At 40.9% G+C, this 25495-nt stretch overlaps 1 protein-coding gene and 1 pseudogene across 12 annotated transcripts in view; both read left to right on the top strand.

Moving 5' to 3' along the window:
* The window catches only part of PICALM (phosphatidylinositol binding clathrin assembly protein), a 140118-nt gene extending 131830 nt beyond the window's left edge, over positions 1 to 8288 (top strand). For 11 of the 12 annotated variants that reach the window (XM_066370215.1, XM_066370204.1, XM_066370263.1 and 8 more), the window contains 2 exons: positions 5575 to 5677; positions 6939 to 8288. In XM_066370215.1, the coding sequence (XP_066226312.1) occupies positions 5575 to 5667 (93 nt within the window). In that variant the 3' untranslated portion in view covers positions 5668 to 5677; positions 6939 to 8288. The remainder of the gene's footprint in view (positions 1 to 5574; positions 5678 to 6938) is intronic. The other variant, XM_066370226.1, reaches the window with a different exon arrangement.
* Positions 8289 to 24338: 16050 nt separating this feature from the next.
* LOC136390137 (small nucleolar RNA U3) lies at positions 24339 to 24456 on the top strand (annotated as a pseudogene).
* The last annotated feature ends 1039 nt before the right edge of the window (positions 24457 to 25495 follow it).

Genomic DNA, 25495 nt, shown 5'->3' with positions numbered 1-25495 from the left:
GTCAAGCAAAGCCCAAAACAGTTAACAGAGACTCAACAGGACAGGCCCTCTACCTTATACAGGAGAGAAACCTTCTCTTTTAACCACACTTCACAGAGACAGCTAAGGAATAACACTCTTTAATATAAAATATTGTAACACTACACTATATATTTATATCTCTGTGCAAGTGGATTCAAATGCACCACTTGTGGCCTGACCATGTTCGAAACATTATCAGAAAACAACTTGTTATTCTGTGATTTGGTTTTATAGCTAATGTCTTTGGAATTCTATTTAGTAGAGCCATTATCTCTTAAATGTTTGCACAGCAATATCATGAAAATATTCTTTAACAGGTATCCTCAGTATATGTATGTTTATATATTCCTACAGCGGTATACTAGGTACATTGAAAACATGAAAAATAGAAATTTTAAATTAAAAAGTTAACAGAGGAGTTCTAATATTGTCTTCTAATATCCTACTTGGGAGACTATTTCTATATATAAAGCTTATTTTATCACCAGAGAAAAAACATTTTATTTTAACACATTATAGAATGCTTACTGTGTGTAAGTCACTGCTTATTGCTGAACAAAGACAGGTAAAATATGTTTCCCACATCTGAGAAGCCTAAATGTGACTGTAATGTGGAAGCACTGTGACAGGTCGATGGTAGCACAGTAACCCTTATAAGAGAAACAGTGTTGAGAACACAGTACAGAAGCAAGAGCAGCACCGCCTCGATGACACTGAGCTGGGCTGCTTCTAGTAGAATAGACGAGCAATTGATTGTAGGTGGTTGGGAGGGTTGAACTAATACATATTTGAGTGACTAATATATGCCAGGCACACATATATTTGTCACTTTCTGGGTGATTTTATGTATGTTTTCATTTCATTTTTTGAGATATCATAAAAGGGGATGTGGCTGTTAGGTCTAGATACTGTAAACCAGTGGTCCCCAACCCCCAGGCCACGGACCGGTAGTGGTCCGTGGGCCATTTGGTACCGGTCCGCAGAGGAAGAATAAATAACTTACATTATTTCCATTTTATTTATATTTAAGTCTGAACAATGTTTTATTTTTTTAAAAATGACCAGATTCCCTCTGTTACATCCGTCTAAGACTCACTCTTGACGCTTGTCTCGATTACATGATACATTTATCCGTCCCACCCTAAAGGCCAGTCCGTGAAAATATTTTCTAACATTAAACCAGTCTGTAGCCCAAAAACGTTTGGGGACCACTGCTGTAAACTGCATTTTATAAAAGAGCCAGGATTAGATTCAGTTCCTTGTTTCTATAAAACTGCTCCCATGCAAAGCAAGTATACCTGTTTTTCCTTTATCAAGAGTAGTCAACCTTTTTATACCTACCGCCCACTTTTTTTTTTTTAATTTATTTTTTTACAGAGACAGAGAGTGAGTCAGAGAGAGGGATAGACAGGGACAGACAGACAGGAACGGAGAGAGATGAGAAGCATCAAGAATTAGTTTTTCATTGTGCGTTGCAACACCTTAGTTGTTCATTGATTGCTTTCTCATATGTGCCTTGACCCTGGGCCTTCAGCAGACCAAGTAACCCCTTGCTGGAGCCAGCGACCTTGGGTTCAAGCTGGTGGGCTTTTTCCTCAAACCAGATGAGCCCACACTGAAGCTGGCGACCTCGGGGTCTTGAACCCGGGTCCTCTGCATCCCAGTCCGATGCTCTATCCACTGCACCACCGCCTGGTCAGACCTACCGCCCCCTTCTGTATCTCTGTTAGTAGTAAAATTTTCTAACCGCCCACCGGTTCCACAGTAATGGTGATTTATAAAGTAGGAAAGTAATTATACTTTATAAAATTTATAAAGCAGAGTTATAATAATAATTACTTACCAAGTACTTTATGTCGAATTTTCACTAAGTTTGGCAGAATAAATCTTTATAAAACAACTTACTATAGTTAAATCTATCTTTTTATTTATACTTTGGTTGCTCCGCTACCGCCCACCATGAAAGCTGGAACGCCCACTAGTGGGCGGTAGGGACCAGGTTGACTACCACTGCCTTAGATGTTGATTTGCTTCTTCAGCAAGGACAAAATGAGTCTCTGAAGCATTACCATTTGCAGCTTTGGGGCAACTGAAAAATTCAGATGTTAAAATGAGGCAAAGTTGCCTCTTCTCTAAGAATTTTAAGCACAGCCAGTGATATGTCAGAAGTTTATCCATAAATAGCCAATCCTTTCTTCTTCTGCAGGCTCTCAGTTGTACTAGGCTCACTTTCTGAGACTGCTGCTAGTTTCTTATCCTAATCTGAAATTTTCTTTCTTAGCTGTTAATAGTGTAATGAAAAAGTAACAATGATGTTTAGCGCATCAACAGAATTATTTTTTCTTAATTCTTTTTTTCTAGGTATGTTTGCCTGTTATGAAAGTTAACTTAGAATTTCTGTGTTCCGTCTTTTACTAAACACCCTCTATGACAAAAATTTTTTGCTGTGAAGATGAAAGCAAGAAGTTTTGGTAACGCTGGACTTATTTTTTCATTTTAATATTTAAAGGTTGAGTGGCATAGAGGAATTTCAACTAAGACTTGCTGTCATCAATTACTTGTAAATTCTAGTATTTTTATTTTTATGTTACTCTTTTACTGCTTCTCAATATTCCATTTTCCTATAAAATCAGAAAGGAAGACTTAAGTATGTCTGTATTAGATTAACAAGACTGACCACTTTGTTTAAAAGGCATATTCAGTTGTGGTATTTATAGATCAACTTAATTTGAATAAACTGATAGCTGTATTACTTATTTTAGGTCTGTGGGAATCTTGATATAGAGAATATTGTTTGAAATAAATGTATAAAAGGCTATTCTTTTTTTAATGGCGTATTTGTAGTAGGATTTGACTGAAATGGTCATTTACAATCAGTCTTATAAAATGTGATGATTTTATAATTAATAATAATTGGAGTTTTTTTTTTTTTTTTTAATTCCTTATTCTCTAATCTTAGCAGCCCTGCATGTGCTTTTAGTTGACTCATAAGAATGATAAGAAAGGAGAGTCAACCCCGGGAGTTTCTGGGTCCTTCCTTGGGCTCTTTAAATCCTTGGCCTCTTGCCCACTAGGATCCTGTTGTTCCTTCGTTCTCTTTTGTTCTTCCCTCTTTCCTTGAGCACTCATTGGGCTATTGCAGCATATTTTCTTTCCTTCTCTTTTCTCATTTACTCTCTGAGCTGACTGCTTCTTACCCATGCATGGTGGGCCTATGCTTTGGTACAGGTGCCAGGAACCAGTGGGACCAGATGGTCAAGGGCTGCTGTGTGGGCCTGACCTTGACACACTCTGCAGTCAGCCAAACCAGTCTGGGCCATACTCTTATCTGCTTCAGATCGGTATTGATGATACGAAACATAGTGCAGGAATATTTTTCTCATGTTTTAATTTAGCTACATATTTAGGTGTGAGACGTGTACATGTAATTACTTTGCCAACATAAGAGAATAGTAAAAGTAGAGTTAGAAAAAGTACTTTCTCTCAAGGAAAATTGATCCTCTTCAACATTATTTGTAAGTCACTTCTCTCGAGCAGTATGCTCATATGTGGAGATGAATAAAGTGTTCTCTTTGATTCTGTTCTTTGGGGGAGTTTCCTCTGGGGCTGTCAGGTTGTCAGATCACTGCTCTCATGAAAACATGTGATTTCAGAAGACATCTTAGTATGGGGCTCTCATAGGAAACCTATGATTTTAATGCTATCTAAATGCAATAAGCAAGAGTTTTAACTACAAGTGAAAGAGAAAAATTGTTTTGGAGAGAAACCCAGTTATTCTTAAATTCCCTCCAGCTCAAGATACTGATGATCACTTTACTCAAAATCTTTTTGCCTTTGGATAGTTATTCATGCTTGGTCTGAAGGGGAGGAAGAGATGTCTTTCCAATTAAGTTGTACCTTTGTATGAATGATACTTGAATCCCCAAACCCAGACATACTGCCCTGTCCTCCCATCTGTATCTGCTTTATAATTCCATCATCTTTCCCACTGTCTTTGAACATTTACTTCAGAGAACAAGGTATGGCTTAGGAAAATGACTCAAGCACTGATGTAACTGAAGGTGATTTCTAAACCCATGAGTTGATCTTGACATCCAAAACAGGAAGTTGCTGTACTTTCGATGTAGAATTTGCTGAAACTTACTGGCTATTCATTCTCCATAGTGTTTTTCTTAAAAAAATAAAAAGGTAGATCACTCTGAACCAATGAAGACTGATTTGAAGCTTGAAATCCTTTATAGGATTTGAATATTGAAGCATGAATTAAAATTATTGCCACTTAGTTGACTTTGATTTAGCATTCAATTGAACACCCATAAAAAAGACTGCTCATTTTGTAATAGCTCTGTACTTATATGACTCCACAATCTTACGCAGATGGAGGAAATAATTACAAAGCTTATTCCAAACCAAAATGGCTCATGTTTGGTTTGAAAACTCCAAAAGTAGGTCCAATGAAGATATATAGATATATAGATATATATGAAATCTATACAGATATATAGATATAGATATATATCATATATATATATGAAAATGGAGATCTTGATTCATCAGGCATTGGTTTGCTTTGAGGGAATAACTAAGGTAATGTTATTGAGTTCAACAAACAGTCTATTTGCTTTACTGTGTATTCAAATTAAATGATAGGAGAAAATTCCAAGAATCAAGCAAACATATTTAAGCAGGAAGCAGAATTTAAATAAGAAATCTTAAATTTAATTCTCTATATTCTAGACAGTATGTGATGGTTAGACTGGGTCAGTGGTTTTCAACTGCCGGTCCACAGACCAGTTCCAGTCTGTCAGAAGTTTCATGCCGGTCCACAGACCAGTTCCAGTCTGTCAGAAGTTTCATGCCGGTCCACAGGAGTTAGCCACCCTGGCGATGATGTATGAGCACCCTGGTGTACAGCATCAGGGTATTTAACTCTTTCGTGGATCGGCATTGGTCCACAGGTTGGCAGTTGAAAAACACTGGACGAGGTCACCTCAAAGGTCACTTTTCTCTCCCATAGTATACATATCTAGGTAACAGGCAGGAGCTCTGTGTGCAAATAGTGTGAGCACTGAGGGTATGACTTTCTATGTCCTATGAAGAAGTAAGGAAAAAATATTGCAGCTAGATGTATTGGGTCTGGATTGAGTCAGAGTTCACACAGCTTTTGACAGACTGGACATAAGACGCAATCCTCCCTCCATTAAAAAAACAAACACAATAGTGCACTTCATCCCCTTTCCCACAAACACATAGAATAAGAGTCTTAACCGTGGGTCAGTTTACATCGACCTTTTTAGGTAAAAGACTTTATTCCTTTGGAATTTCAGAAACAAAAATGTTTGTTTTCTGAAAAACACATGCCATGGATACCCTTTAGCTTGACATGTGACTGAAATTTTTGTTTTAATAATTCCATTTTCTATCAAGGCTGCCTTTATATTTATTAAAGATGACAAAACAAAAACCACTTCTTCTTTCATTACATTTTCTGCTTTCATGTTCTGTCATTCTGAGCTGGTGTTTTCTTTCCCTCTCTCTGTCTCTTTCCCCCAGCTGTCGGCAGCGTCCAGCCCCTCCAGCCCCAGTCCTCACAGAGCTGCAGGAAAGGACCCCTTTGCAGAGCTCTCTTTGGAGGATTTCTTATAAATCACTTTAGGTATTGCTGCTTGTTGGGGGCGACGGGGACTTAAATCCTTTGTAAAAATGATCAAACATTAAGTACCGGTCACTCTTCTCAGTGTCTTTAAAGGCCTCGTAGGTTCCCCCCTTCCTCTTCCTCCTTCGTTCCATAGGTGAAGAGTAAAAATGGGTTGAGACAGGACATAAAGACAAATAACTTTTGGAAAATATCTTTAATTAGAAGATATAGAATCAAAAGACCATTTCTCATGTTTACATATAAGTATCCACTGCTTACAGCAGATGGATGAGTTCAGATACCACCCTTAAAAACTGGGTGTTCTAGTCAGTTTTACAAGAATTATAGAGAACAACTCAATTTTACACATCAGCTTAGAGATTGGTTAGGAGCATCTTTAGTTTTAAAGTAATGCTCAGGGTTAGTGGGAAGAATTCATTTTAACAATTTCTTTAAAGGGTTATATTTTTAGATATCACTTTTCATCTAAAAATAGTAACATTTAAAAAACCCAGCTTATTCATCATTCATTCATTCATTCATTCATTTATCTTAGTTAAGGGCAAGTGAATCCTTGGGGGCCTTTTTGATAGACGAATTCTTCATGTGATCCACACTATCTGTTTTTGCTGGAAGACAGTGTAATTTGTTTTTCTTGGTGCTATAGACCCCAGCTTAGTATATCTTCTAGATCTTGGGTTTGTACTCTTCTGATTTGGCAGTAGTTTATGAACACTTTAATTTCGTACTGTCTTTGGATGAGCAGTTTAATGGGTTTAAGAAGTGAAGTGTGTTTGTGAATAGTGACACCCAATTGAACAGTAGTCCTTTGTGGATGTTTCAGATTTTTTTTATATTAGTAAAGAAATGATTCAGTAAGCATAACATTACTGTTCCCTTAATTATTTCTACTTTTATGATAACATTTGAAACTAATGTTTCAAATTTTGCTTTCCTAAAAGAAATTTTACATGGAATATTTGTGTTCGTGGAGAAATCTTCTGAACTTGGCATGGAAAAGTTATTCATTTGTCTTCTTCCTTTCACCTCACCGGTTTTAGTAATTAGATATTTGGAAGGCCCTATAATTATGCTTCAGAGTTCTGGTGCATGATAAACTGATAATACTGACTTTGTTTTATAACCAAGGTTTGTGATAAGCATGCTTACTATGAAAACTTCTGAGCCAGTTGAATGGTGAAAGACACAAAGCATTTTTATTTGTGATATGACATCCTACAATGCAGTGAATTAATTTATCCCCCTTTTTTTTTTCCAGATACAGTTTATGTAACTAGATGGAAGAGAATGGAATTATTCCAAAAAGACAAGTGCTCAAGCAGCAAATACTTACTTCCAGCAAAGTCCAAACTGCTGTCTCTAAACTCTTTTTTTCCATTAGAATGCTACAGTAACACAGGAGAGGCCCATGAAGGAAATTGGGACTAGTCTATAGGAGAACGTATTAATACAGTTTATAAAGCCAAGAATTGCCATGATTGCAGACTAAGATCTCTCTTTTTGGTGACTAACTCTTCAGTTCTGTCAACTTCTATTAATACCCATAATCAGTAACTTACGAAGAAAAGCCCTTGTTTGGAAAGTGTGAAATTTGTATTTGGAAAAGCTGTCTGGAGAGAAGAGCTGTGTTCATTACTATAATGCAACAGGACTTGTTGGTGGAATCAAAACCACAACTTTTAATTATGCAGTATCTTTCTTTTCTCTAGTCCTCACAGAAATAGTAACTAAAGTTAACTTTGTTTTTAAAAAAAATTATATATTCAGTTTGCAGTAGACATTCCTTAAGTATTTGTATTTATTTATGATTATCAATTTACGTAACATTAATATTGTATCAAACCTCCTTATGAAAATGAGTATGGATGTACACAGTATGTTTGATTTTTATCCACGAGAATAAATCTGATTCAGAATGCTTTTCAGCTGACATACAGAGCACTAAATATTTTAAGGCAAGTCCATAGATCTGAATCACTTAAAAATTTTCAGTGTCTATGGGATTTAGGAAAGCATTATAAATGCATTAATCCTCATAGTCAATTCTGTGCCTAGGATTTTGCAAGGGAACAGTTCACTGACTAGGAAAAGCACTACATTTTAAATTCAGCATTAGTGCATTGGGAAGGAACTTTACTGCTTTGTGCTTGGCATGTCATTATTTTCCATTTGACATTAGGGCCTTTCCAAAATGAATGTGAGGAATTGCTTTCACTCAAGACTTTCCTTCTTTTCAGTAAAACTAGGAGATGTTATGGGGGGGTGGGAAGGGGACAAAATCCTGAACCTTTCATTTGGCTCATGCCATGTTATGATCATATACCTTTTAAATAAGAGGAAATAATATCTTTAAAGTTAATGTCTAGCCAAGAGTTTAGTTAACAAAGAAATAAACTGCACTGTTGATCGGTGCTTTGTGTAAATACATCTTAACATTTGGGTTGAGAGGGGCCTTAACAAGGAAAGCTTGTTGTAGGAAAGCAATTCTGTACATGAGTTTAAGCATACTTGTTGCATTGTCTCTGCAGATTCTATTTTTGTTTACAATATTAAAATGTATGTTAGCAAAAATGGGTGGATTTTCAAATAAAATACAGCTTCCACAAAACTTTTGTTATGTTATTCTGGTCTAAGGTGCATTTTCTTTTTTTTTCTCTTTTTTTTTCTTTTTATCATCAGTATCATTTCTTTGCTAATAAAAGTATATTCAGGTGATTATATTTGCTGATTTAAGAAAATGTAAAGTTTATTCCTGTTTTAATTTCCAAAAAGGCCTATCTTTGTACTTTTGGTTACCTTCCAGGCTCTTATTGATAAATTGAACTACTTATTAAAATTGTTCATTTTTGTCTTTCAATCAGATGCCTTTGGTCAGGTAAGTTTAAGGGAGAACATGCTTTGAGTTTGAATATTAATGCATGTGATTATGTCTGCCAGAGAAACCTCTGACTGTTACCATGTTTCTTATTGAATAGTAAGTAGGATTCAGAGTACATAATAGAGGATTAAAAGCTTTGTGCATTGATAAATGTTTGCATATTTGCCATGGTTGGAAAAAAGTAGCCTTTAGTCAATATACTTTGTTATATTACCAGTTTTTAAGTTTCACAATTATTAAACCATATTCCTATTAACTTGGAAATTGTACTTTTGTAAGTTAACATTATCATAGATATGATTTGTTTCTATTGGTGTTTGAGTGGATGTTTCCAGTGTGTGAAGATGCTTTGTAAATATCTCCATCTTATTTTTTGTTCAAACGGCTTTTGGGCTTGTAGTATAGGTAGCTATTATCTAGAAAAGGTACTTGTTCAGATTGATAAGCTAAGAGGCAAAGTAATCAAGTCTTTGGTTTTATAGTTCATTGTTTTCTCTGACCTGCTGTTGTTAATTCAAATGTATAGACTGAAAAGGGGATTTTTTTCCCCTCTGTGGTTAAATGGTTGACCACTCTTTATATTCCCAGATGATCTTCTCCTATGGATCACACTTCCTGCCTCCTTTCTGATGCCCAGACATCACTGACAAGGAAAAATAAAAAACACAGGATTATATTAACTTTAATCAAAATATAGCAGGTGAGGTAAATCAGCTGTTGAACGCATAACTGCATCGGGTTATAAACCTGCACATGCCCTCACCTTCTTACTCTCCAGCTAGCAAAGTTGGCAGTCGCTGCAGAGAGATAAGACTATTAGCAGGCGGCAGCCGTCCCCATCCCAGGCCATTTTCAGAATGAATTACTTGATTTCTCACAGAGTGTATGAAGAGGCCACAGCACTGATGAGCTTACTGTAAACCTTCCAGAGAAGATGATGCCACAAATGCCCCAGCGGCCACTGCAGCGAGTTCAGATCTGTGCCCTGCCAGACTTGCTTCCTTCTGGGGGTCTCAGAGCCCTGCGGGAGCCTCCTGTCTGCACAGGCTGCACAGGCAAGGCTGCAGTGTCTTCCATGCGCCCCCACCCCCAGAGAACATCAAGCTGCTTTGTTTCCGTTATTGAGGAGCATTCTGTTTGGTGCGGCACCAGTCAGAAATGCTTCTAATTTGATTGCTGATATTTCTAGTCTTATTTACTGTATTTTATTAAATATTTTAGCACACCATTTGGTTCAGAATATTTTTTTTCTTATTTTCCTCCTATAACCCTAGCTGTGTCTTATGGTCAGGTGCGTCTTATGGAGTGAAAAATACAGTATTATTTATTTAGTGACAAGAGACGATACAGATAGGGACAAACAGGAAGGGAGAGAGATGAGAAGCTTCGACTTGTAGTTTCAGCACCTTAGTTGTTCACTGATTGCTTTCTCATATCTGCCTAGACCGGGGGCCTACAGCAGAGCAAGTGACCCCTTGCTCAAGCCAGAGACCTTGGGCTTCAAGCCAGCAACTCCATGCTCAAGCTGGCAATCTCAGGTTTCGATCCTGGGTCCTCTCTGTCCCAGTTTGATGCTCTAATCTACGCTGCACCACTGCCTGGTCAGGCTGTAGTCTAATTTTGATGTAAGCACTTAGTAAATGATCCACTTGTTATTGATGTAGCATACAGGTATAATGTTTATGCTGTATAAAACTACTCACAATGTCAAAAGTTGTGTAAAGCTCTTTTGATGGTATTTCTTTTGGAGTAGATATGACTACCCTAAGGCAGAGAGCTAGAGGGAGAGAAAGTTTTATGGAAACTGACTCCTAATAAGTTCTTATTCAAATCGCTTTTTCTTTATCTGCTACAAAAGCTCATTTCAAAGTTGGTTTTGAAATAAAAATTGCTATGTGGGAATCACCTAGGGAGCTAACCCCCACCCTTTCTGAGCCTTCCACAGTTAGACACCCCACCTGTCCCCCTTGAGCCTGCCAGTGGGCAGCTGGTCTGTACTATCAGTAAACAAACATTGTGTTTTCTTTGCCCTTGACTGGGACCATAGGGAAGGGAGTGTCAGGAGAAGCAAGTGGCCCCGTCACCCCTTCATGCACCAGGACTCCAGGCAGCCTCCAGTACTGTGCAGAACTGAAATGGATTTCCTTGGTCATACAAGAACACTACACAGAAGTATGAGGCACGCTACCCTGGCTCTTCCAGCTAGCTTAGTGGCTGTACTACAAGGCACAAAACAAAATCTCTTCTATGATCACTTTTGTCATAAAGTGGGTACCCGGGATGGAGCTCCTAAAACAGTTTTCTAAGTGCTTGGGGCACTGGAGCAGCAGCTTTTCTAGTACTTGGCCTTTGACCCCAGTTTCTGATATAGAGAACCTAAATCCCTTGGAATTTTCTGGGTAGTAGTATTGTTCTAAAGAAGTGACTTGTTGGGCTTCTGAAATAGCTTTAGGATGGGGGCTGGTCACCAAAAAGACCTAGTATGATTAAAAGCTTAGAACGTGCAGTCTCAACCCCATCCTCTAGGAAGAGGAGGGGGACTGGAAACTGAATTGATGGCTGTTCGGGCCCACGCAATGAAGCTGCCATAAAAATACCGGTATTAAGAGGTTTCAAGAACTTCTGGATGGTGAACATGGCCGCATGCCAGGAGGGTGGTGCACCCCAACCCACAGGGGCAGAAGCTCCCACACTCAGGACTTCTAGGACTTTTGTGTATCTCTTCATGTGGTATTTCATCTATCCTTATCCATTATTGTATAATAAACTGGTAAATGTTAGGTGTTTCCCCTAGTACTGTGAACCATTCTAGCGAATTACTGAACAAGAAGGGATCGCAGAAACGCTGATTTATAGCTGGTCAGTTAGAAATACAGGTGACAACCTGGACTTGGAATTGGCATCTGAAGTGGAGGCGGGGGAGCAGTGTGTGGAACAGCCATTAACATGGGGTGGCATCTGTGCTAACTGGTTAGTGTAAGACTTGCAGGACAGCCACCTGGTGTTCTATAGTAGTGTGATGTGGAAAACACACATCTGGTGCCAAAAGTATTAAAAAGATGGACTGGCCCTGGCTAGGTGGCTCAGTTGGTGAGAGTTGACCTAATATGCCAAAGTTGTGGGTTCTATCCCTGGTCAGGGCACATACGAAAATCAACCAATGAATGCATAAATAAATGGGACAAATGTTGCTTTTCTCTGCCTCTAAAAATCAGTAAATTTAAAAAATGAGAAGATGGACTATTTAATAAACAGTTTTACTGGCACCATATATCTGTTTGGAGAAGGGGCAGAGTTCTCTTTAACATAAATTCCAATTAAAGAGTACATGTAGGGAATTCTAAAGAAGAAAATACAGGTGATCTCATTCAAATAAGAAAAGGGAAAGGGTATGATTACTCCTCCCCCAAAAAGTTCACCAATGAAGAAGTACTTCTGACCAATAGAAAAACTTTATTTTTAGTATTAACTAAAAGATTTAAATGAAAACAATAGTGCTTTCCAAGTGTAATGTTCTTAGTGTTTTTATTTATGTATCTGTTCATTTACTCAAGTCTGAAGAAGATACCTTAGTTATACCTATTTTATAAATGAGGAAACCGACCTACAAAAGGTACGTCAGTCACCATGTGATCTTTAGCAACTAAGTGATTGAGCTGCGATCCTGGTCCTCTGGATCTGTTCATAACTACTGTGCTGTATACTGGTGCAGAAGGTGCTACCTTGAATATCAAACAGCACTTGTATATAGAACAGCACAGGCAAGAGTGCACAGAGTTTGATTGTTAATCTAAAGCTAAGGTGAGCATTAAGTCATACAGGTTGGGTTTGTTTTGTTTTTTGGGGGGGAGGGTGGATGGAAATTAGCTAGAGTTGTAAGAAGTCTTAAGAATTTTTACCCTTTAACCAAAAATTGTAACTTTAGGAAATTTACCCAGGGAAATAACCTGAGGATGGGGATTCAGGCTAGGGGAGTTGTCTTACACTGTTACAGCATAAGTTTGAGAATAGGAATTGTCCATGTCAATGAATAGGAGATAAGATTAACAGGAAGCGTTGCTCCCAGAAGCCACCCATTGAGACCTCACTGCAACACAGAACATCTCCATCTTGGGTCAGCTTACAGCAGCAGATAGACAGACTAAATCTTGACCGCTACTATTCCAGATCAAAGGCCAGTCTCCAAGACTAGGCCCTGCCACTGCCCAAGCTAACCAAAATACTCTTTGGAAGAGGAAATACTTTTGTTACCAATCTTTGTGGGTCAGAGACCCAAGCCAAGGTCCTACCCAAGGCCATTTGCCCCAATGGAACAGAGACTGCATTCTGTAAAGCAGAGCAGACACTTCATTCCTTGACCCTCTGCTAATGCCAACTCTGGCAGGAGCCTTCCTTGTTTATAGGCTATGGCATGGAGTGATTCAATTCTTTTAGGCTTGCCTGATCAGGCGGTGACACAGTGGATAGAGCGTCGGACTGGGATGCGGAGGACCCAGGTTTGAGACCCCGAGGTCACCAGCTTGAGCACGGACTCATCTGGTTTCAGCAAAGCTCACCAGCTTGGACCCAAGGTCGCTGGCTTAAGCAAGAGTTTACTTGGTCTGCTGAAGGCCCACGGTCAAGGCACATATGAGAAAGCAATCAATGAACAACTGAGGTGTCGCAACGAAGAACTGATGATTGATGCTTCTCATCTCTTTGTTTATCCCTCTCTCTGACTGTCTCTGTAAAAACAAAACAATTCTTTTAGGCTTATGTAGCTATTCTGTTCTGCACAGCCCTTTTTGCACACGATGCCCCACCACCGTCTTGGGTTTTGCCCTCAGCACCTAGGTCTTTGCACTTGGGAATCCTTTCCAGTTCCTGTAAGCAAGCTTGGCTCGTGATCTGGTTTAGGTATAGTGAAACTCTTTTGGATAATAGCCAGTGACGTTTTCTCCCTCGGGAGGGTTGGTCTGCTGAAGATGAGGTGGAAGGAGGGAGTCTTCACTGAAGACTGGAGGGATACTAATCCCAGCTGCTTGGGAGAACAAGATTCCTTACCAGTGACCCAACAGTGAGTTTTACTGTCGTGAAATTTAAGAGGTAAGTGCAGCTCTCCAGATCTCTTTTTCTGGGTCATGGGAAGGCAGAGGACCCACAGGAATTTTTAGTTTGACACTATTCAAGCAGCTTCTCAGAGTTAGTTTCTTGATTGCAAGCCTTAGCATATATATTTCACCAAGTTTTGCCACTTGGTAATTTCTCCCCAAATGCAGCTTCCTGAGAAGGGTGGGGTGATCCATTACATGGGGGCTCACATGTTTGGTTGGCTCCAGGCCCTGCCCTTCAATCCTGTGCTGGAACCGCTGGAACCCCTCAGTGTGCCTTTGCCTCACTGTTTATCAAGTACTGAAGGCTTAAAATTCCAACCTTTCTCTTCCATTCTTGAAAATTCTGCTTAGGCTTTTTCTCTTCATTGCTTTTTTTTTTTTTTTTTTTTTTTTTTGTATTTTTCTGAAGTGAGAAGCAGGAGGCAGAGAGACTCCCGCATGCGCCCAACCAGGATCCACCCAGCATGCCCACCAGGGGGCGATGCTCTGTCCATCTAGGGCATTGCTCCGTTTTAGTTGGAGCCATTCTAGCGCCTGAGGTGGAGGCCATGCAGCCATCCTCAGCGCCTGGGCCAGCTTTGCTCTAATGGAGCCTTGGCTGTGGGAGGGGAAGAGAGAGACAGAAAAACGAGAGGGGGAAAGGTGGAGAAGCAGATGGGCACTTCTCTTGTGTGCCCTGGTCAGGAATTGAACCCAGGACTTCCACACTCCGGGCCTATGCTGTATCACTGCCAACAGGCCAGGGCTTCTTCATTGCCTCTGAATAGAACTCAAGTTCTTTGCTGTTTGCATCTATACTTTTTACTAATTTTATCTCTTTGATTCCTAACACCCCTGGGAGGGAAAACTAGTGACTGATAATTTTTAGGGGCATTATGAATTGGACAGCTCTTTCAGAAAGTCATAAAAATATTTGTATTCTTTGCCCTGTAATTCCACCTCTGAGAATCTAAAGAAATTAATCCAAGTTATTGAATGTACAGTACTTTATATAGAAGAATACCCATCATAGTGATTGATACTGCCAAAGGAAAACCATGTAGAGTAAGAGAAAGGTCAATGTTAACTTCCATAGTAAAGGACTAACGGAGACCAGGAAAGAACAGAGCTAGAGAACAACCAGGAAAGAGAGGTCAAGGACATAGTTGTAGTAGGGAATGGTCAACACAAGTGAAATACTTAAACCTTACCCCTAGCTATACACAGGCATTGGCAGGGGCAGAAGCCAGGTTACATGGAATTTAGAAATGGGAAGAACTGAGGTATCAAAAGGCGTGGCTATGAACTAAAAGAAGTAAAGGACACTAAATAAAGGGCATACAGACCAAGGAAGAGTTTAAGATGAAAGTAAATTCACTTCCTTGTTCATCCAGTCACTATGTTGAGTGCCTTCTGTGAGCCAGGAGTTTTAGTTGCAAAAGCAAACAAGACAGGGTTTTACTTTCGTGGAGCTTATTTTCTTGTAAAAGCAGGCAATGAACAAATACTTTATGACAGGTGGTGAGTGCTATAAGAAAAAGGGTGGGGAGATAGACTGACCCTTGCAAGAAAGATCTGTGATGAAGTGACTTTTGAATAAAGACTTGAATGAAGTGAGCAAGCCAGGTGGTAAGATGTGCAGACTGACTCCCTTTCCCACATACACAAGCAGTGGGAAGACCGAAGATCTCAAAGGGGGCTGCACTTGGCTTCTCTGAGATGCAGCAAGGATACCAGATGGCTTGAGCAGAGCGGGTGAGTGCGCTCAGAAGCTGTGGTGAGAGGTGGCCGTGCGCCAGGGTGTTCCTGGTCATGCTGAGGCTTGGCTTTCATTCTGACCCGGGATACCACTGTAAACGTTGAGCAGGGGACTCTTAAAGAGAAAAAACTTTTGTTGTTAGAAGGATCACTGTGACTGCTATATTGAAAATGGACGCTAGAGAGACAAAAGAAACTTGCAGACCAGCCAGGAGACTATTGTCGTAGTCCTCCAGTATGAACAAATTTTATCTGGAAGGGGCTGCCAAGCTGAGAGACAACCAGAGCATGTACTAGAGGTTGACCAAGATGGCTGCACAGGAGGCTCCTGAACTGAATATGCAGCTATACACGGAGCAATTAACCTTTGTTAGAAATCCAGAAGCTAGTTGAATGACTCCCATATATTGGGTGAAATACCCTCATCAAAACAGGTAGGAAAGGCTGAGACACACTGGCCATAAGGCCCACCTTCTGCACAGCATCATACAATCAGGAGGGAACTCCCCAATTTCAGCTTTTTGCTGAGGAGAGAAGGGTTAGGACCCTACACTTAGCAATTCAAACTTTAAGACTCCCATCCAAAGGATGGACCTCCAAACAACTCACTGGGAAAGCCAGCCGGGCTTGCGTTTATGAGACTCACAAGACTGGAGCAAACAGGAGGAGTTAAGGATCTAACTATGGTAACTATAGTTGATAACACTATACTATATTTAGTCTGCATTTGGGAATCCATAAATGTGGAGGGCTGACTTAAGTTATACACGAATTTTCAACGGGGTAGGGATTGGTGCCCCTAGTTCCTGCATTATTCAATAGTTAACTGTATTGTAGAATTGAAATTTGCTGAAAGAACTTAAAATGCCCCCACCGCATAAAGGTAAATATGCAAGGTGATGAATGTGTAACTCACTGGGAGGAATCCTTTCACAATGTGTGCTATATTATATCCTCACACTGTACACTTTAAATGTCTTAAAATTTTGTCAATTATATCTCAATAAAGCTTTTTAAAAAAGGAAAAAAATGTACTAGTATTAATTAGGGTAGGAATTAAGGAAGTTAAAAATAGGCCTTGGCCAGTTGGTTTAGTGGTAGAGCATCGACCTGGCATGTGGATGTCTGGGTTTGATTCCCAGTCAGGGTACATAGGAGAAGCAACCATTGCTTCTCCACTCCTCCCCTTTCCCCTTCTCTCTTCTTTATCCCTCTCTCCCTCACTCTCTTTTCCTCTCCTGCAGCCTCGGCTCAATTGATTCGAGCATGTCATCCCTAGGGCACTGAGGATGGCTCCAGGGACCCTTGCCTAAGGTGCTAAAAATAGCTTGGTTGCGAGCATGGCCCCAAATGGGCAGAGCATTGGTCCCAGACAGGGTTTGCTGGCTGGATGCCAGCCAGGGTGCATTCGAGAGTCTGTCTATATCCCCTCTTCTCACTTGGAAAAGAAGAAAAAATAAAAAATAAATATAGACAAAAATAGATGCAATGCGATAGGCTGCAAAATCACTGGGAGGAAGGGAAATACTGAGTGGTTAGGACTGGAGATGAGATGAGGTAGGAAAAGAAAGGCAAAGGACAGCCTGGAATCCGGACATACAGAGGACAACTGGCAGAACATTCTTTCCATTGAAGAGCATTCTCTCCCCTCCTGACCACATTTCCTTCACTGAGGGAGGCGGGAAGCACCTGCTGGTGGTGAGGCGGTGCAGCACAGCGTTGACGGCTGCGGGCCCTGCAGTGCACTGTGGGTTTAAACATTCTGCCGCTGCCTCAGTTTCTTTCAGGTTTAAAATGGTGTAGTAATGCTGACCTCGTGAGGTTGTTGTATTTAGTGAAGTAGGAAATTGAAGTATTTATAACATCCTGGCACATAACCAAGTTTCAGTACATAATAGATATTTCTATTGGGATGCAGAATAGCTGTGGTCAAGAGGCTAGATTCTGGAGGCAAAACTCCTGTGTGCAAATTCTGACACTGCCCCTTAACTAGACAGGAACCTTTGGAAAAGTTACTAAATTTCCCTTTATCTTTAAAATGAGAATAATTATAGACCCTACTTCATAGGATTATAAGAAGGATCAACTAGGTTAATATAAGTAAGTGCATATAATAAGCACATTTGTATATTATTATTAGTATCACTAAAGAGCCTTTTTAAATATCAGTTTAGCTGTTTAAACTCTCCACTTTGCTGTGTTTGCGTAGTTGACGTCAGCCAAGTGCTGGTGAAGATCCCATGAGCTGCTTCCAAAGCAGAACCCTGCACCTCTCACTGCACGTGTCCTCACACGCAGTCGTCCTTGGTCCTGAGGCAGCTCCAGTAACACCATAGTTCGGCATGATAGAACACTTCTTGGAAGGTAGCCATCCCCACACATCTAAGTATACTTAGGTCAGCAGTTTTAGGTGCCCTCATGTAAAATAGAATGATTTCTAAAGTAATTTGAGCCCACCTTCCTATTTTTCCAATCGAGAAGAAGTACTTACCCAGACCTTGCTTAACATCTCACAGACTACATTTTACCGTTGAAGACGTTGACTTCTCATGAGGCTGTGTTACTCTGTATTAGGATTAGGTCTGGTGGTGTAGAACAGAAAATGCACACCAAGAATAATTCAAACAAGACAGAAGTTTACTGGCCCTCGCTGGTTGGCTCAGTGGTAGAGCGTCAGCCTGGCGTGCAGAAGTCCCGGGTTCGATTCCTGGCCAGGGCACACAGGAGAAGCGCCCATCTGCTTCTCCACCGCTCCCCCTCTCCTTCCTCTTTGTCTCTCTCTTCCCCTCCCGCAGCGAGGCTCCATTGGAGCAGGGATGGCCCGGGCGCTGGGGATGGCTCTGTGGCCTCTGCCCCAGGCACTGTAGTGGCTCTGGTCGCAACAGAGCGACCCCCCCCCCCCCGCAGAGGGGCAGAGCATGGCCCCCTGGTGAGCAGGGCATGCCCCCTTGTGGGCGTGCCGGGTGGATCCCGGTCGGGCGCATGCGGGAGTCTGTCTGACTGTCTCTCCCCGTTTCCAGCTTCAGAAAAATACAAAAAAAAAAAAAAAAGACAGAAGTTTACTTTCTCACATAAAAGTCTGACCTGGCCTAGCAGCTTTGCTCACAGATTGGAAGGTGTTCACTTTATGTGTTAGATGTCCTGCTGTTTCACATTTCCTCTTCTCACAATCCCTTGTGGGAAGCAGTACAAACATACTCCAAGCAGCAAATGGAAGAAGGAAAGAAGGGAGGGGGAGAGAACACCCAGCAATTCTGCACATCTGCTCACAACCCATTGGCCAGAACTTTTTCCTCTGGCTTCAGTGGAAGCCTGGAAATAGTCTTAAATTGGGTGACCATGTATGGATGCAGCTACAACAGCTAAGTGAATGCATTATTATAGGAGAGGGGGAAGAATACATTTGAAAAAAAATCTAGTAACCTCTGTCAGAGCCGTGCAATTTTTATTAAAAGAATTGCTAATTTCTTGAACTCTTTTCTGATCGACTTCACCACCCTACCATGTCATGTACTGTAAGCTGATATCGTAAAAGAATTCTAGTTTATAGTTTTATTGAAATATTTCAAAGAAAGTATCAAAATCTTTAAAAGTGAATGACAGGCAAGTCCAAACTGCTGGTGTTCAGTAAGTGTTACAAGGCATGTTGAAAGTACGGACATCCTCACCAGATTTTAGACCCAGCTCTGTGCCACGTTGACATCTTTTTGAAAATAGCACAAAAGTCACAGAAGACACTATTTAAGTGGCTAGGAGAAAATGAGGCAAAAATGAAATGTAACAAAGAACATCAAAGATCTGAGGTTACTTGCACACGTGCCCCAGAACCTCCCGCGAAGCCGGAGCCTGATTTGGGAGTTGAGGGCTTTAAGGTAAGTGCCTGCTGGGCTCAGTTCGTCACGGGCAAAATCCGGCCTAGTTCATTTTCATCCCTCTTAGGAGGGAAATGTGGCAAGGTCTAGCATATTTTTATAGCTGAGACTGTACAAAAAGATGGCCCTAACCCAAGAAGGCAAGAGGTCAGCAAGTTGAGCAGGACTTGTGGAAGGAAATGCTGACAGAACTTTGTACTAAGAATTCGTGAGGGTATCTGAGTATATAGTCCCTTCAAACTCATTGGCTGGAAATCTGAAAACATTTCTGAGTGAAACTGTACCTTGAAGTTTTCAGCACTTACTCAGATCATAAGAACAGAATGACCTAAACCAAAATCAACCCAGAGTAATGGTTAAAAAAAAAAAAAAAAGGAAAGAAAGAAAGTAAGCAGGCTTTCTGGGAACAAAGTCACAGAAATGGGAAATGGAAATTTTTAATTGAGTTAAAGTCACTAATATTTAGAAAACCTCCACGCCTGGAGGGCACATTTCCTTGAGTCTAGGACAAAAGCCAGTTATAGTCGAAGAAAAATACAGAGAACCGTTGTGTTGAGAGCTAGTAAAACAAGAGCAGATAGAGTAGGCCTTTAACAAATCCCAGCGTTTAGTTCCCGGGCTCCCCTGTCCCCTGAATGGCTCTGATATCTGACTACAGGATTCAAGAAGAAACAAAAATGTTCCCACTGACCCACAGTGCTGCGGGCCCTGCTCCCCCATACTCTTAAGAATTTGGGGCACTGGCTGGGTTGCCCAGTTGGTTAGAGCATCAGCCCAATACAACAAGGTTGTGGGTTCAATCCTCAGTTAGGGCACATATAAGAATCAACAACAACAACGAAGAAAAAAAGAAAAAAGGAATCAACCCATGAATGCATAAATAAGTGGAACAACAAATCAGTCTCTCACTCTGTCAAAATCAATCAACCAACATATGAATAAATAAATAAATAAATAAATACCAAATAAAAAGAATTTTGGAACTGGGTTTACTATTTGTTTCGGCAGCCTAACCTAGATCAGCGGATCCGGGCTCTGGCATCATGGAGCCCTCATATGAGGTGGTGGCCAAGTCACTCCCTCAGCCACCCCAGGACGGAGCCAGCTCCCTCAAACAAGTGTGCAGGGCCCTGCTGTCACCAGAGACCAGCTGACGCCTCAGAACGTGTGACAGACTGAACACAGACACTCTGAATCTTCATGTGGATGCACCACAAAGGCAAGCAGAAGTCTTGGGCCTTACTTCCCAGAGATTACTGTTAAATATCAGGCATCATTTCAACTGCCTCAAGCCCCATGTCTACTATGGGCCAGTTACGTGTACTCTTTCTTTTTTTTTTTTTTTTACAGAGATAGAGAGTCAGAGAGAGGGATAGACAGGGACAGACAGACAGGAATGGAGGAGAGAGATGAGAAGCAACAATCATCAATTTTTCATTGCGGCACTTTAGTTGTTCATTGATTGCTTTCTCATATGTGCCTTGATTGTGGGGCTACAACAGATGGAGTAACCCCTTGCTCAAGCCAGCGACCTTGAGTCCAAGCTGGTGAGCTTTGCTCAAACCAGATGAGCCCACGCTCAAGCTGGCGACCTCGGGGTCTCGAACCTGGGTCTTCTGCATCCCAGTCTGACGCTCTATCCACTGCGCCACCGCCTGGTCAGGCACTCTAATCCTTATAGTCATCCTGCAATGTGGGAATTCTGCTCATGTAATACAGATGAGGAAACCAGGCTTGGAAGAAGTTATGAAACTATGGAAGATTTGAGGCAGTCAGCCTCAGATGTTTTCTCATATTCCACCCTGTCCCTTTACACCTCCTTAATTTCTTCAAACCTATGTAATTCAGGGGCCAAAATAAGCAATTTTCCAGCCAGAGGATAAAGCTGCCCACACCCAGGCTCTACCCTGCAAATCTTGAATAACACCATCTAAAACTCAGGTGCTTGGTTACTCTGCGAACTGAAACCTACATAAAATCTTTCTAAGCTCATCTTAAATTTCTTTTCTAAACCTATCACTAAAGGTGCTAAAAATATTGTGAGTTAGATGCAACCACCGACCTCTCTCGGAATATCCCGTCCTGTCTTCTCCCCCTTTCCTTGTCTCCTTCACTGCAGTTGGTACTGAAGACCGAAAGCAGGTTGCACTAGCCCTGAGAAGCCTCTCTGACCCAGCAGGCTCTCCTACTGGACTGTGAGCAACTTGACGAAAGGACGAATTTTATTTTGCCTCCCCCATGCCTTACACACAGTGCTTGGCTGGAAGGACTCGTTTGGTCAACACTTCATTGAATCAGTGACATTGATAGGAAGTTCTCAGTGGTACAACAGTTTATATAGACTTGCTTTATAATTTAATCATCTAACAAAAGCTACCACTCTAAGCTGTTTAGAGTCTGGGTTGTTAAAGAAACCCTGCAGGCCTTGGCCAGGAAGCTCAGTTGGTTAGATCATCGTCCTGACATGCCAAGGTTGTAGCTTTGATCCCAGGTCAGGGCACATATAAGAATCAACCAATGAATGCATAAAGAAGTGGAACAGCAAATTGATGTTTCTCTCTTTCCCTTCCTCTCTCTCTAAAAATCCATTTTTTAAAAAAGCCCTGCATATTTATTTTAGAGATACCACTACTCTGCAAATTCTAAACACAAGAAATTATATTAAGAGAAGAAAAGAACATTCTTTGCCTTCATTTTCCAAAGGATGCCCTTCAACTCTGACATCTTGGCAGCAAACAAGACTTTTAGTCATTTGATATTTTTCTTCTGATTCAGATTCATATTGTGAAGGAGAACTGCTACAACTAACAAACTAATGCTGGCATCTTACCATGTTATGCCTGGCTTGTTTTAATAATCTCATGGTCTGAACTTTCCAAGCGTGTGAGAAAAACAATGTCAATTTCTGCTGACTTACTGAAACCACTGGGCTGTTGTCACTTAGCCTTTATTTGTTGGTTACTGGAAGCTCTGTGATTTGTCTCAGTGAAAAGTCAGTAAGTTTTTCCTCCCTATCTGTTAAAAGTAAAGATAAATATTATTTATAAAAAGTTTACACTTTTTTCTTAAAACGAAAATTGGCAAAAACCATTCCATATTGTTATTAGCTTTTCCAAAGACATTTCTTTTTCTGTTGACCTTTGGAAAAATGCCTTAACAAAACATTCTGCCTTCCTGTCAGGAGACAGTCTTCTGTTCACAGGACAGCACATAAACATGACCTTTTCACTTTATGGAATGGATTGGGATTTGAGTGTTCGGGGGACGATTGTGGGGGGGGGGGCGGACACTTTTTTTAATTAAAAAAATTATTGATTTATTTTTTGAGAGAGAGAAAGAAAGAAAGAAACATTGATTTGTTTTTCTAGTTACTTATGCACGCATTGTTGATTCTTGTATGTGCCCTGACCGGGAATCAAACCCGTAACCTTGGTGTAAAACTTTTTTTTGAGAGAGAGAACTAGAGAGAGATGGGAAATATCAACTTGTAATTGTGTCACTTTAGTTGTTCACTGATTGCTTCTCATATGTGCCTTGACCGGGAAGGGGAGGCTCCAGCTGAGCCAGTGACCCCTTGCTCGAACCAGTGACTCCTTGCTCAAGTATGCGACCTTGGGTTTCAAGCCCAAAATCTTGCGACTCAAGCCATCATCCTTGGGATCGTGTGATGATCCTGTGCTCAAGCTGGCGACCCCATAGTCAAGCTGGATGAGCCCATTCTCACGCCAGCGACCGTGGGGTTTCAAACCCGGAACCTCAGTGTCCCAGGTCTATACTCTATCCACTGTGCCACCACCGGTCAGGCAGCGTAAAACTGTTTCGAAGTATAAACTACATTATTTAAATACACAGATCTTTTTTTCCCCCATTTTTTATTAAAATTTTATATTTATAAATTTAAAGATTCATGTACATGCTTAATAGTATTATTATACATGGCCCAAAATTAAGATTGTCATTAAAGTTCAAGATATTCAAAGGATTTTTTTTTTCTTTTCATTTTTCTGAAGCTGGAAACGGGGAGGCAGACAGACTCCCACATGCACCCGACCGGGATCCACCCGGCATGCCCACCAGGGGGCAATGTTCTGCCCCTCTGGGGCGTCGCTCTGTTGCATCCAGGGCCATTCAGGAGCCTGAGGCAGAGGCCACAGAGCCATCCCCAGCGCCCAGGCCATCTTTGCTCCAATGGAGCCTCGGCTGCGGGAGGGGAAGAGAGAGACAGAGAGGAAGGAGAGGGGGGGGGGTGGAGAAGCAGATGGGCGCTTCTCCTGTGTGCCCTGGCCGGGAATTGAACCTGGGACTCCAGCACGCCAGGCCGACGCTCTACCGCTGAGCCAACCGGCCAGGGCAGGATATTTATTTATTTATTTATTTATTTATTTATTTATTTATTTTTAATGAAATCACACAGCTTCCTTTGAGCTCCTTGAAGGAGTTTTTGGCCCCTGGGATACGCTTTATTAATGGATCATCCCCAGATTTTTCTTCAACATAATCCCTTACTTCTTCATAACAGTTGGATGCCAGCCTTCTTTACAGAGTCTCTTCTTGCTTGAGTTGGTCATCTTCCATCTTCAATTTGTCCTTCTCTATCAGATCTTCAATATTGAGATCTTTTGACTGCCAGTTCTTGGCATTGCTCTTTTGATTTCAGATGATGCTAGTAACATCCAGATTGTAATCTCTAAATAGTATTTCTCACTAAAGGAACCAGGGCTGGGGTTCTTAGGAGGTATTGTTCAGTTCGGGGCCGGAGCAAAGACACAAGAGCAGAAGCACACAGAGCTCAAATACACAAATCTTAAGTGTCCTTCCTGATGAGTATTTACAGAGTGAACTCATCCATCTTCACTGCCATTCAGATCACGATGTGGACCTCAAAAAGAAATATATCTACTAAGAAGGGCTCCTCGTGGGCACAAATTTATAAAAGACCAGCAACTATTGACATCAGAGGCCTTTCACATGTGCTGCATTTCAGGGAAAAGTTACAGACTAAACTGTTAACCTCCTGCACTGTGTTCCCACCGGTGAGTCAACCCTGATAAGGAAGATCCTGGTATTATCTTTTGACCAAGACTATACTTTCAGGGATCATTTCTATAGTTCATCTTTCAACCAATAGGACTGAGACCTGTCCTGTCCAATTGGAATTATATACCTATATCCTTATTTGCATCTAAACTGACCAATTAGAGTGGCTCCATAACAACCAATCATAATGCAAGAAGGGTAATGCTATTTGGACCAATCAGACTGTGCAGATTTAGAACCCTCATTTGCTTAAAAATGGACCAATCCGAAACTAGAGTGTAAACATGCTCTGTAAAAGGCTGCCTACCCTTTGTCTCTTCAGAGAGCATTTTTGGTTTTCACAGGAGGCTGTATTCCCCCAGTTTGCAAATTGTTTACTTGTATAAAGTTTCTCCTTTTACCACACCCTGGATTGGAGATTTTTGTTGGCATGAGGTTGGTGGCGGAGACCCTTTGTTGACTAAGATTAGCAGAAAATTCCTTTATATACCATCTTAGTCATTCTTCATCACAAAGGTAACCATTATTTTGACTTCTATCATCAAGATTAATATGCTTGTCTTATTTTTGAATGTTGTATTAACAGACTCTTACCATATTATGCTCTTTTGTGTCTTTTTTTGCTTAATATTATGTCCACGAGATTGATCTATCTAGCTACATCTGGCAGTATTTTATTTGCTTTACAGTATTCTATTGCATGAATATAACAAAATTTAATTAGATATTGCTGATAATCATTTGGCTTGTTTCAGCTTTTTGGCTATTATCAGTAAAGTTCTTAGGAACATTTTTATCCATGTCTCTGGTAAATATTGTATAAACTTCATTTCTGTTCCATATTAAGGCAAGTAGAATTGCTGATCATGGGCCTGACCAAGCAGTGGCGCAGTGGATAGAGTGTCCGACTGGGATGCCGAGGACCCAGGTTCGAGACCTTGCCAGCTTGAGCGCGGGCTCATCTGGTTTGAGTAAAGCTCACTAGCTTGGACCCAAGGTCGCTGGCTCCAGCAAAGGGTTACTCTGTCTGCTGAAGGCTCGCAGTCAAGGCACATGTGAGAAAGCAATCAATGAACAACTAAGGTTTTACAACAAAAAACTGATGATTGATGCTTCATGCTTCTCATCTTTCTCTGTTCCTGTCTGTCTGTCCCTACCTGTCCCTCTCTCTGACTCTGTCTCTGTAAAAAAAAAAGAA

Source organism: Saccopteryx leptura, chromosome 1 (genome assembly GCF_036850995.1).
Source record: "Saccopteryx leptura isolate mSacLep1 chromosome 1, mSacLep1_pri_phased_curated, whole genome shotgun sequence".
In the NCBI taxonomy this organism is placed as follows: Eukaryota; Metazoa; Chordata; class Mammalia; order Chiroptera; family Emballonuridae; genus Saccopteryx; species Saccopteryx leptura.
Note: the sequence above shows the minus strand (reverse complement) of the source record. Positions and strands in the feature narration are given on the sequence as shown.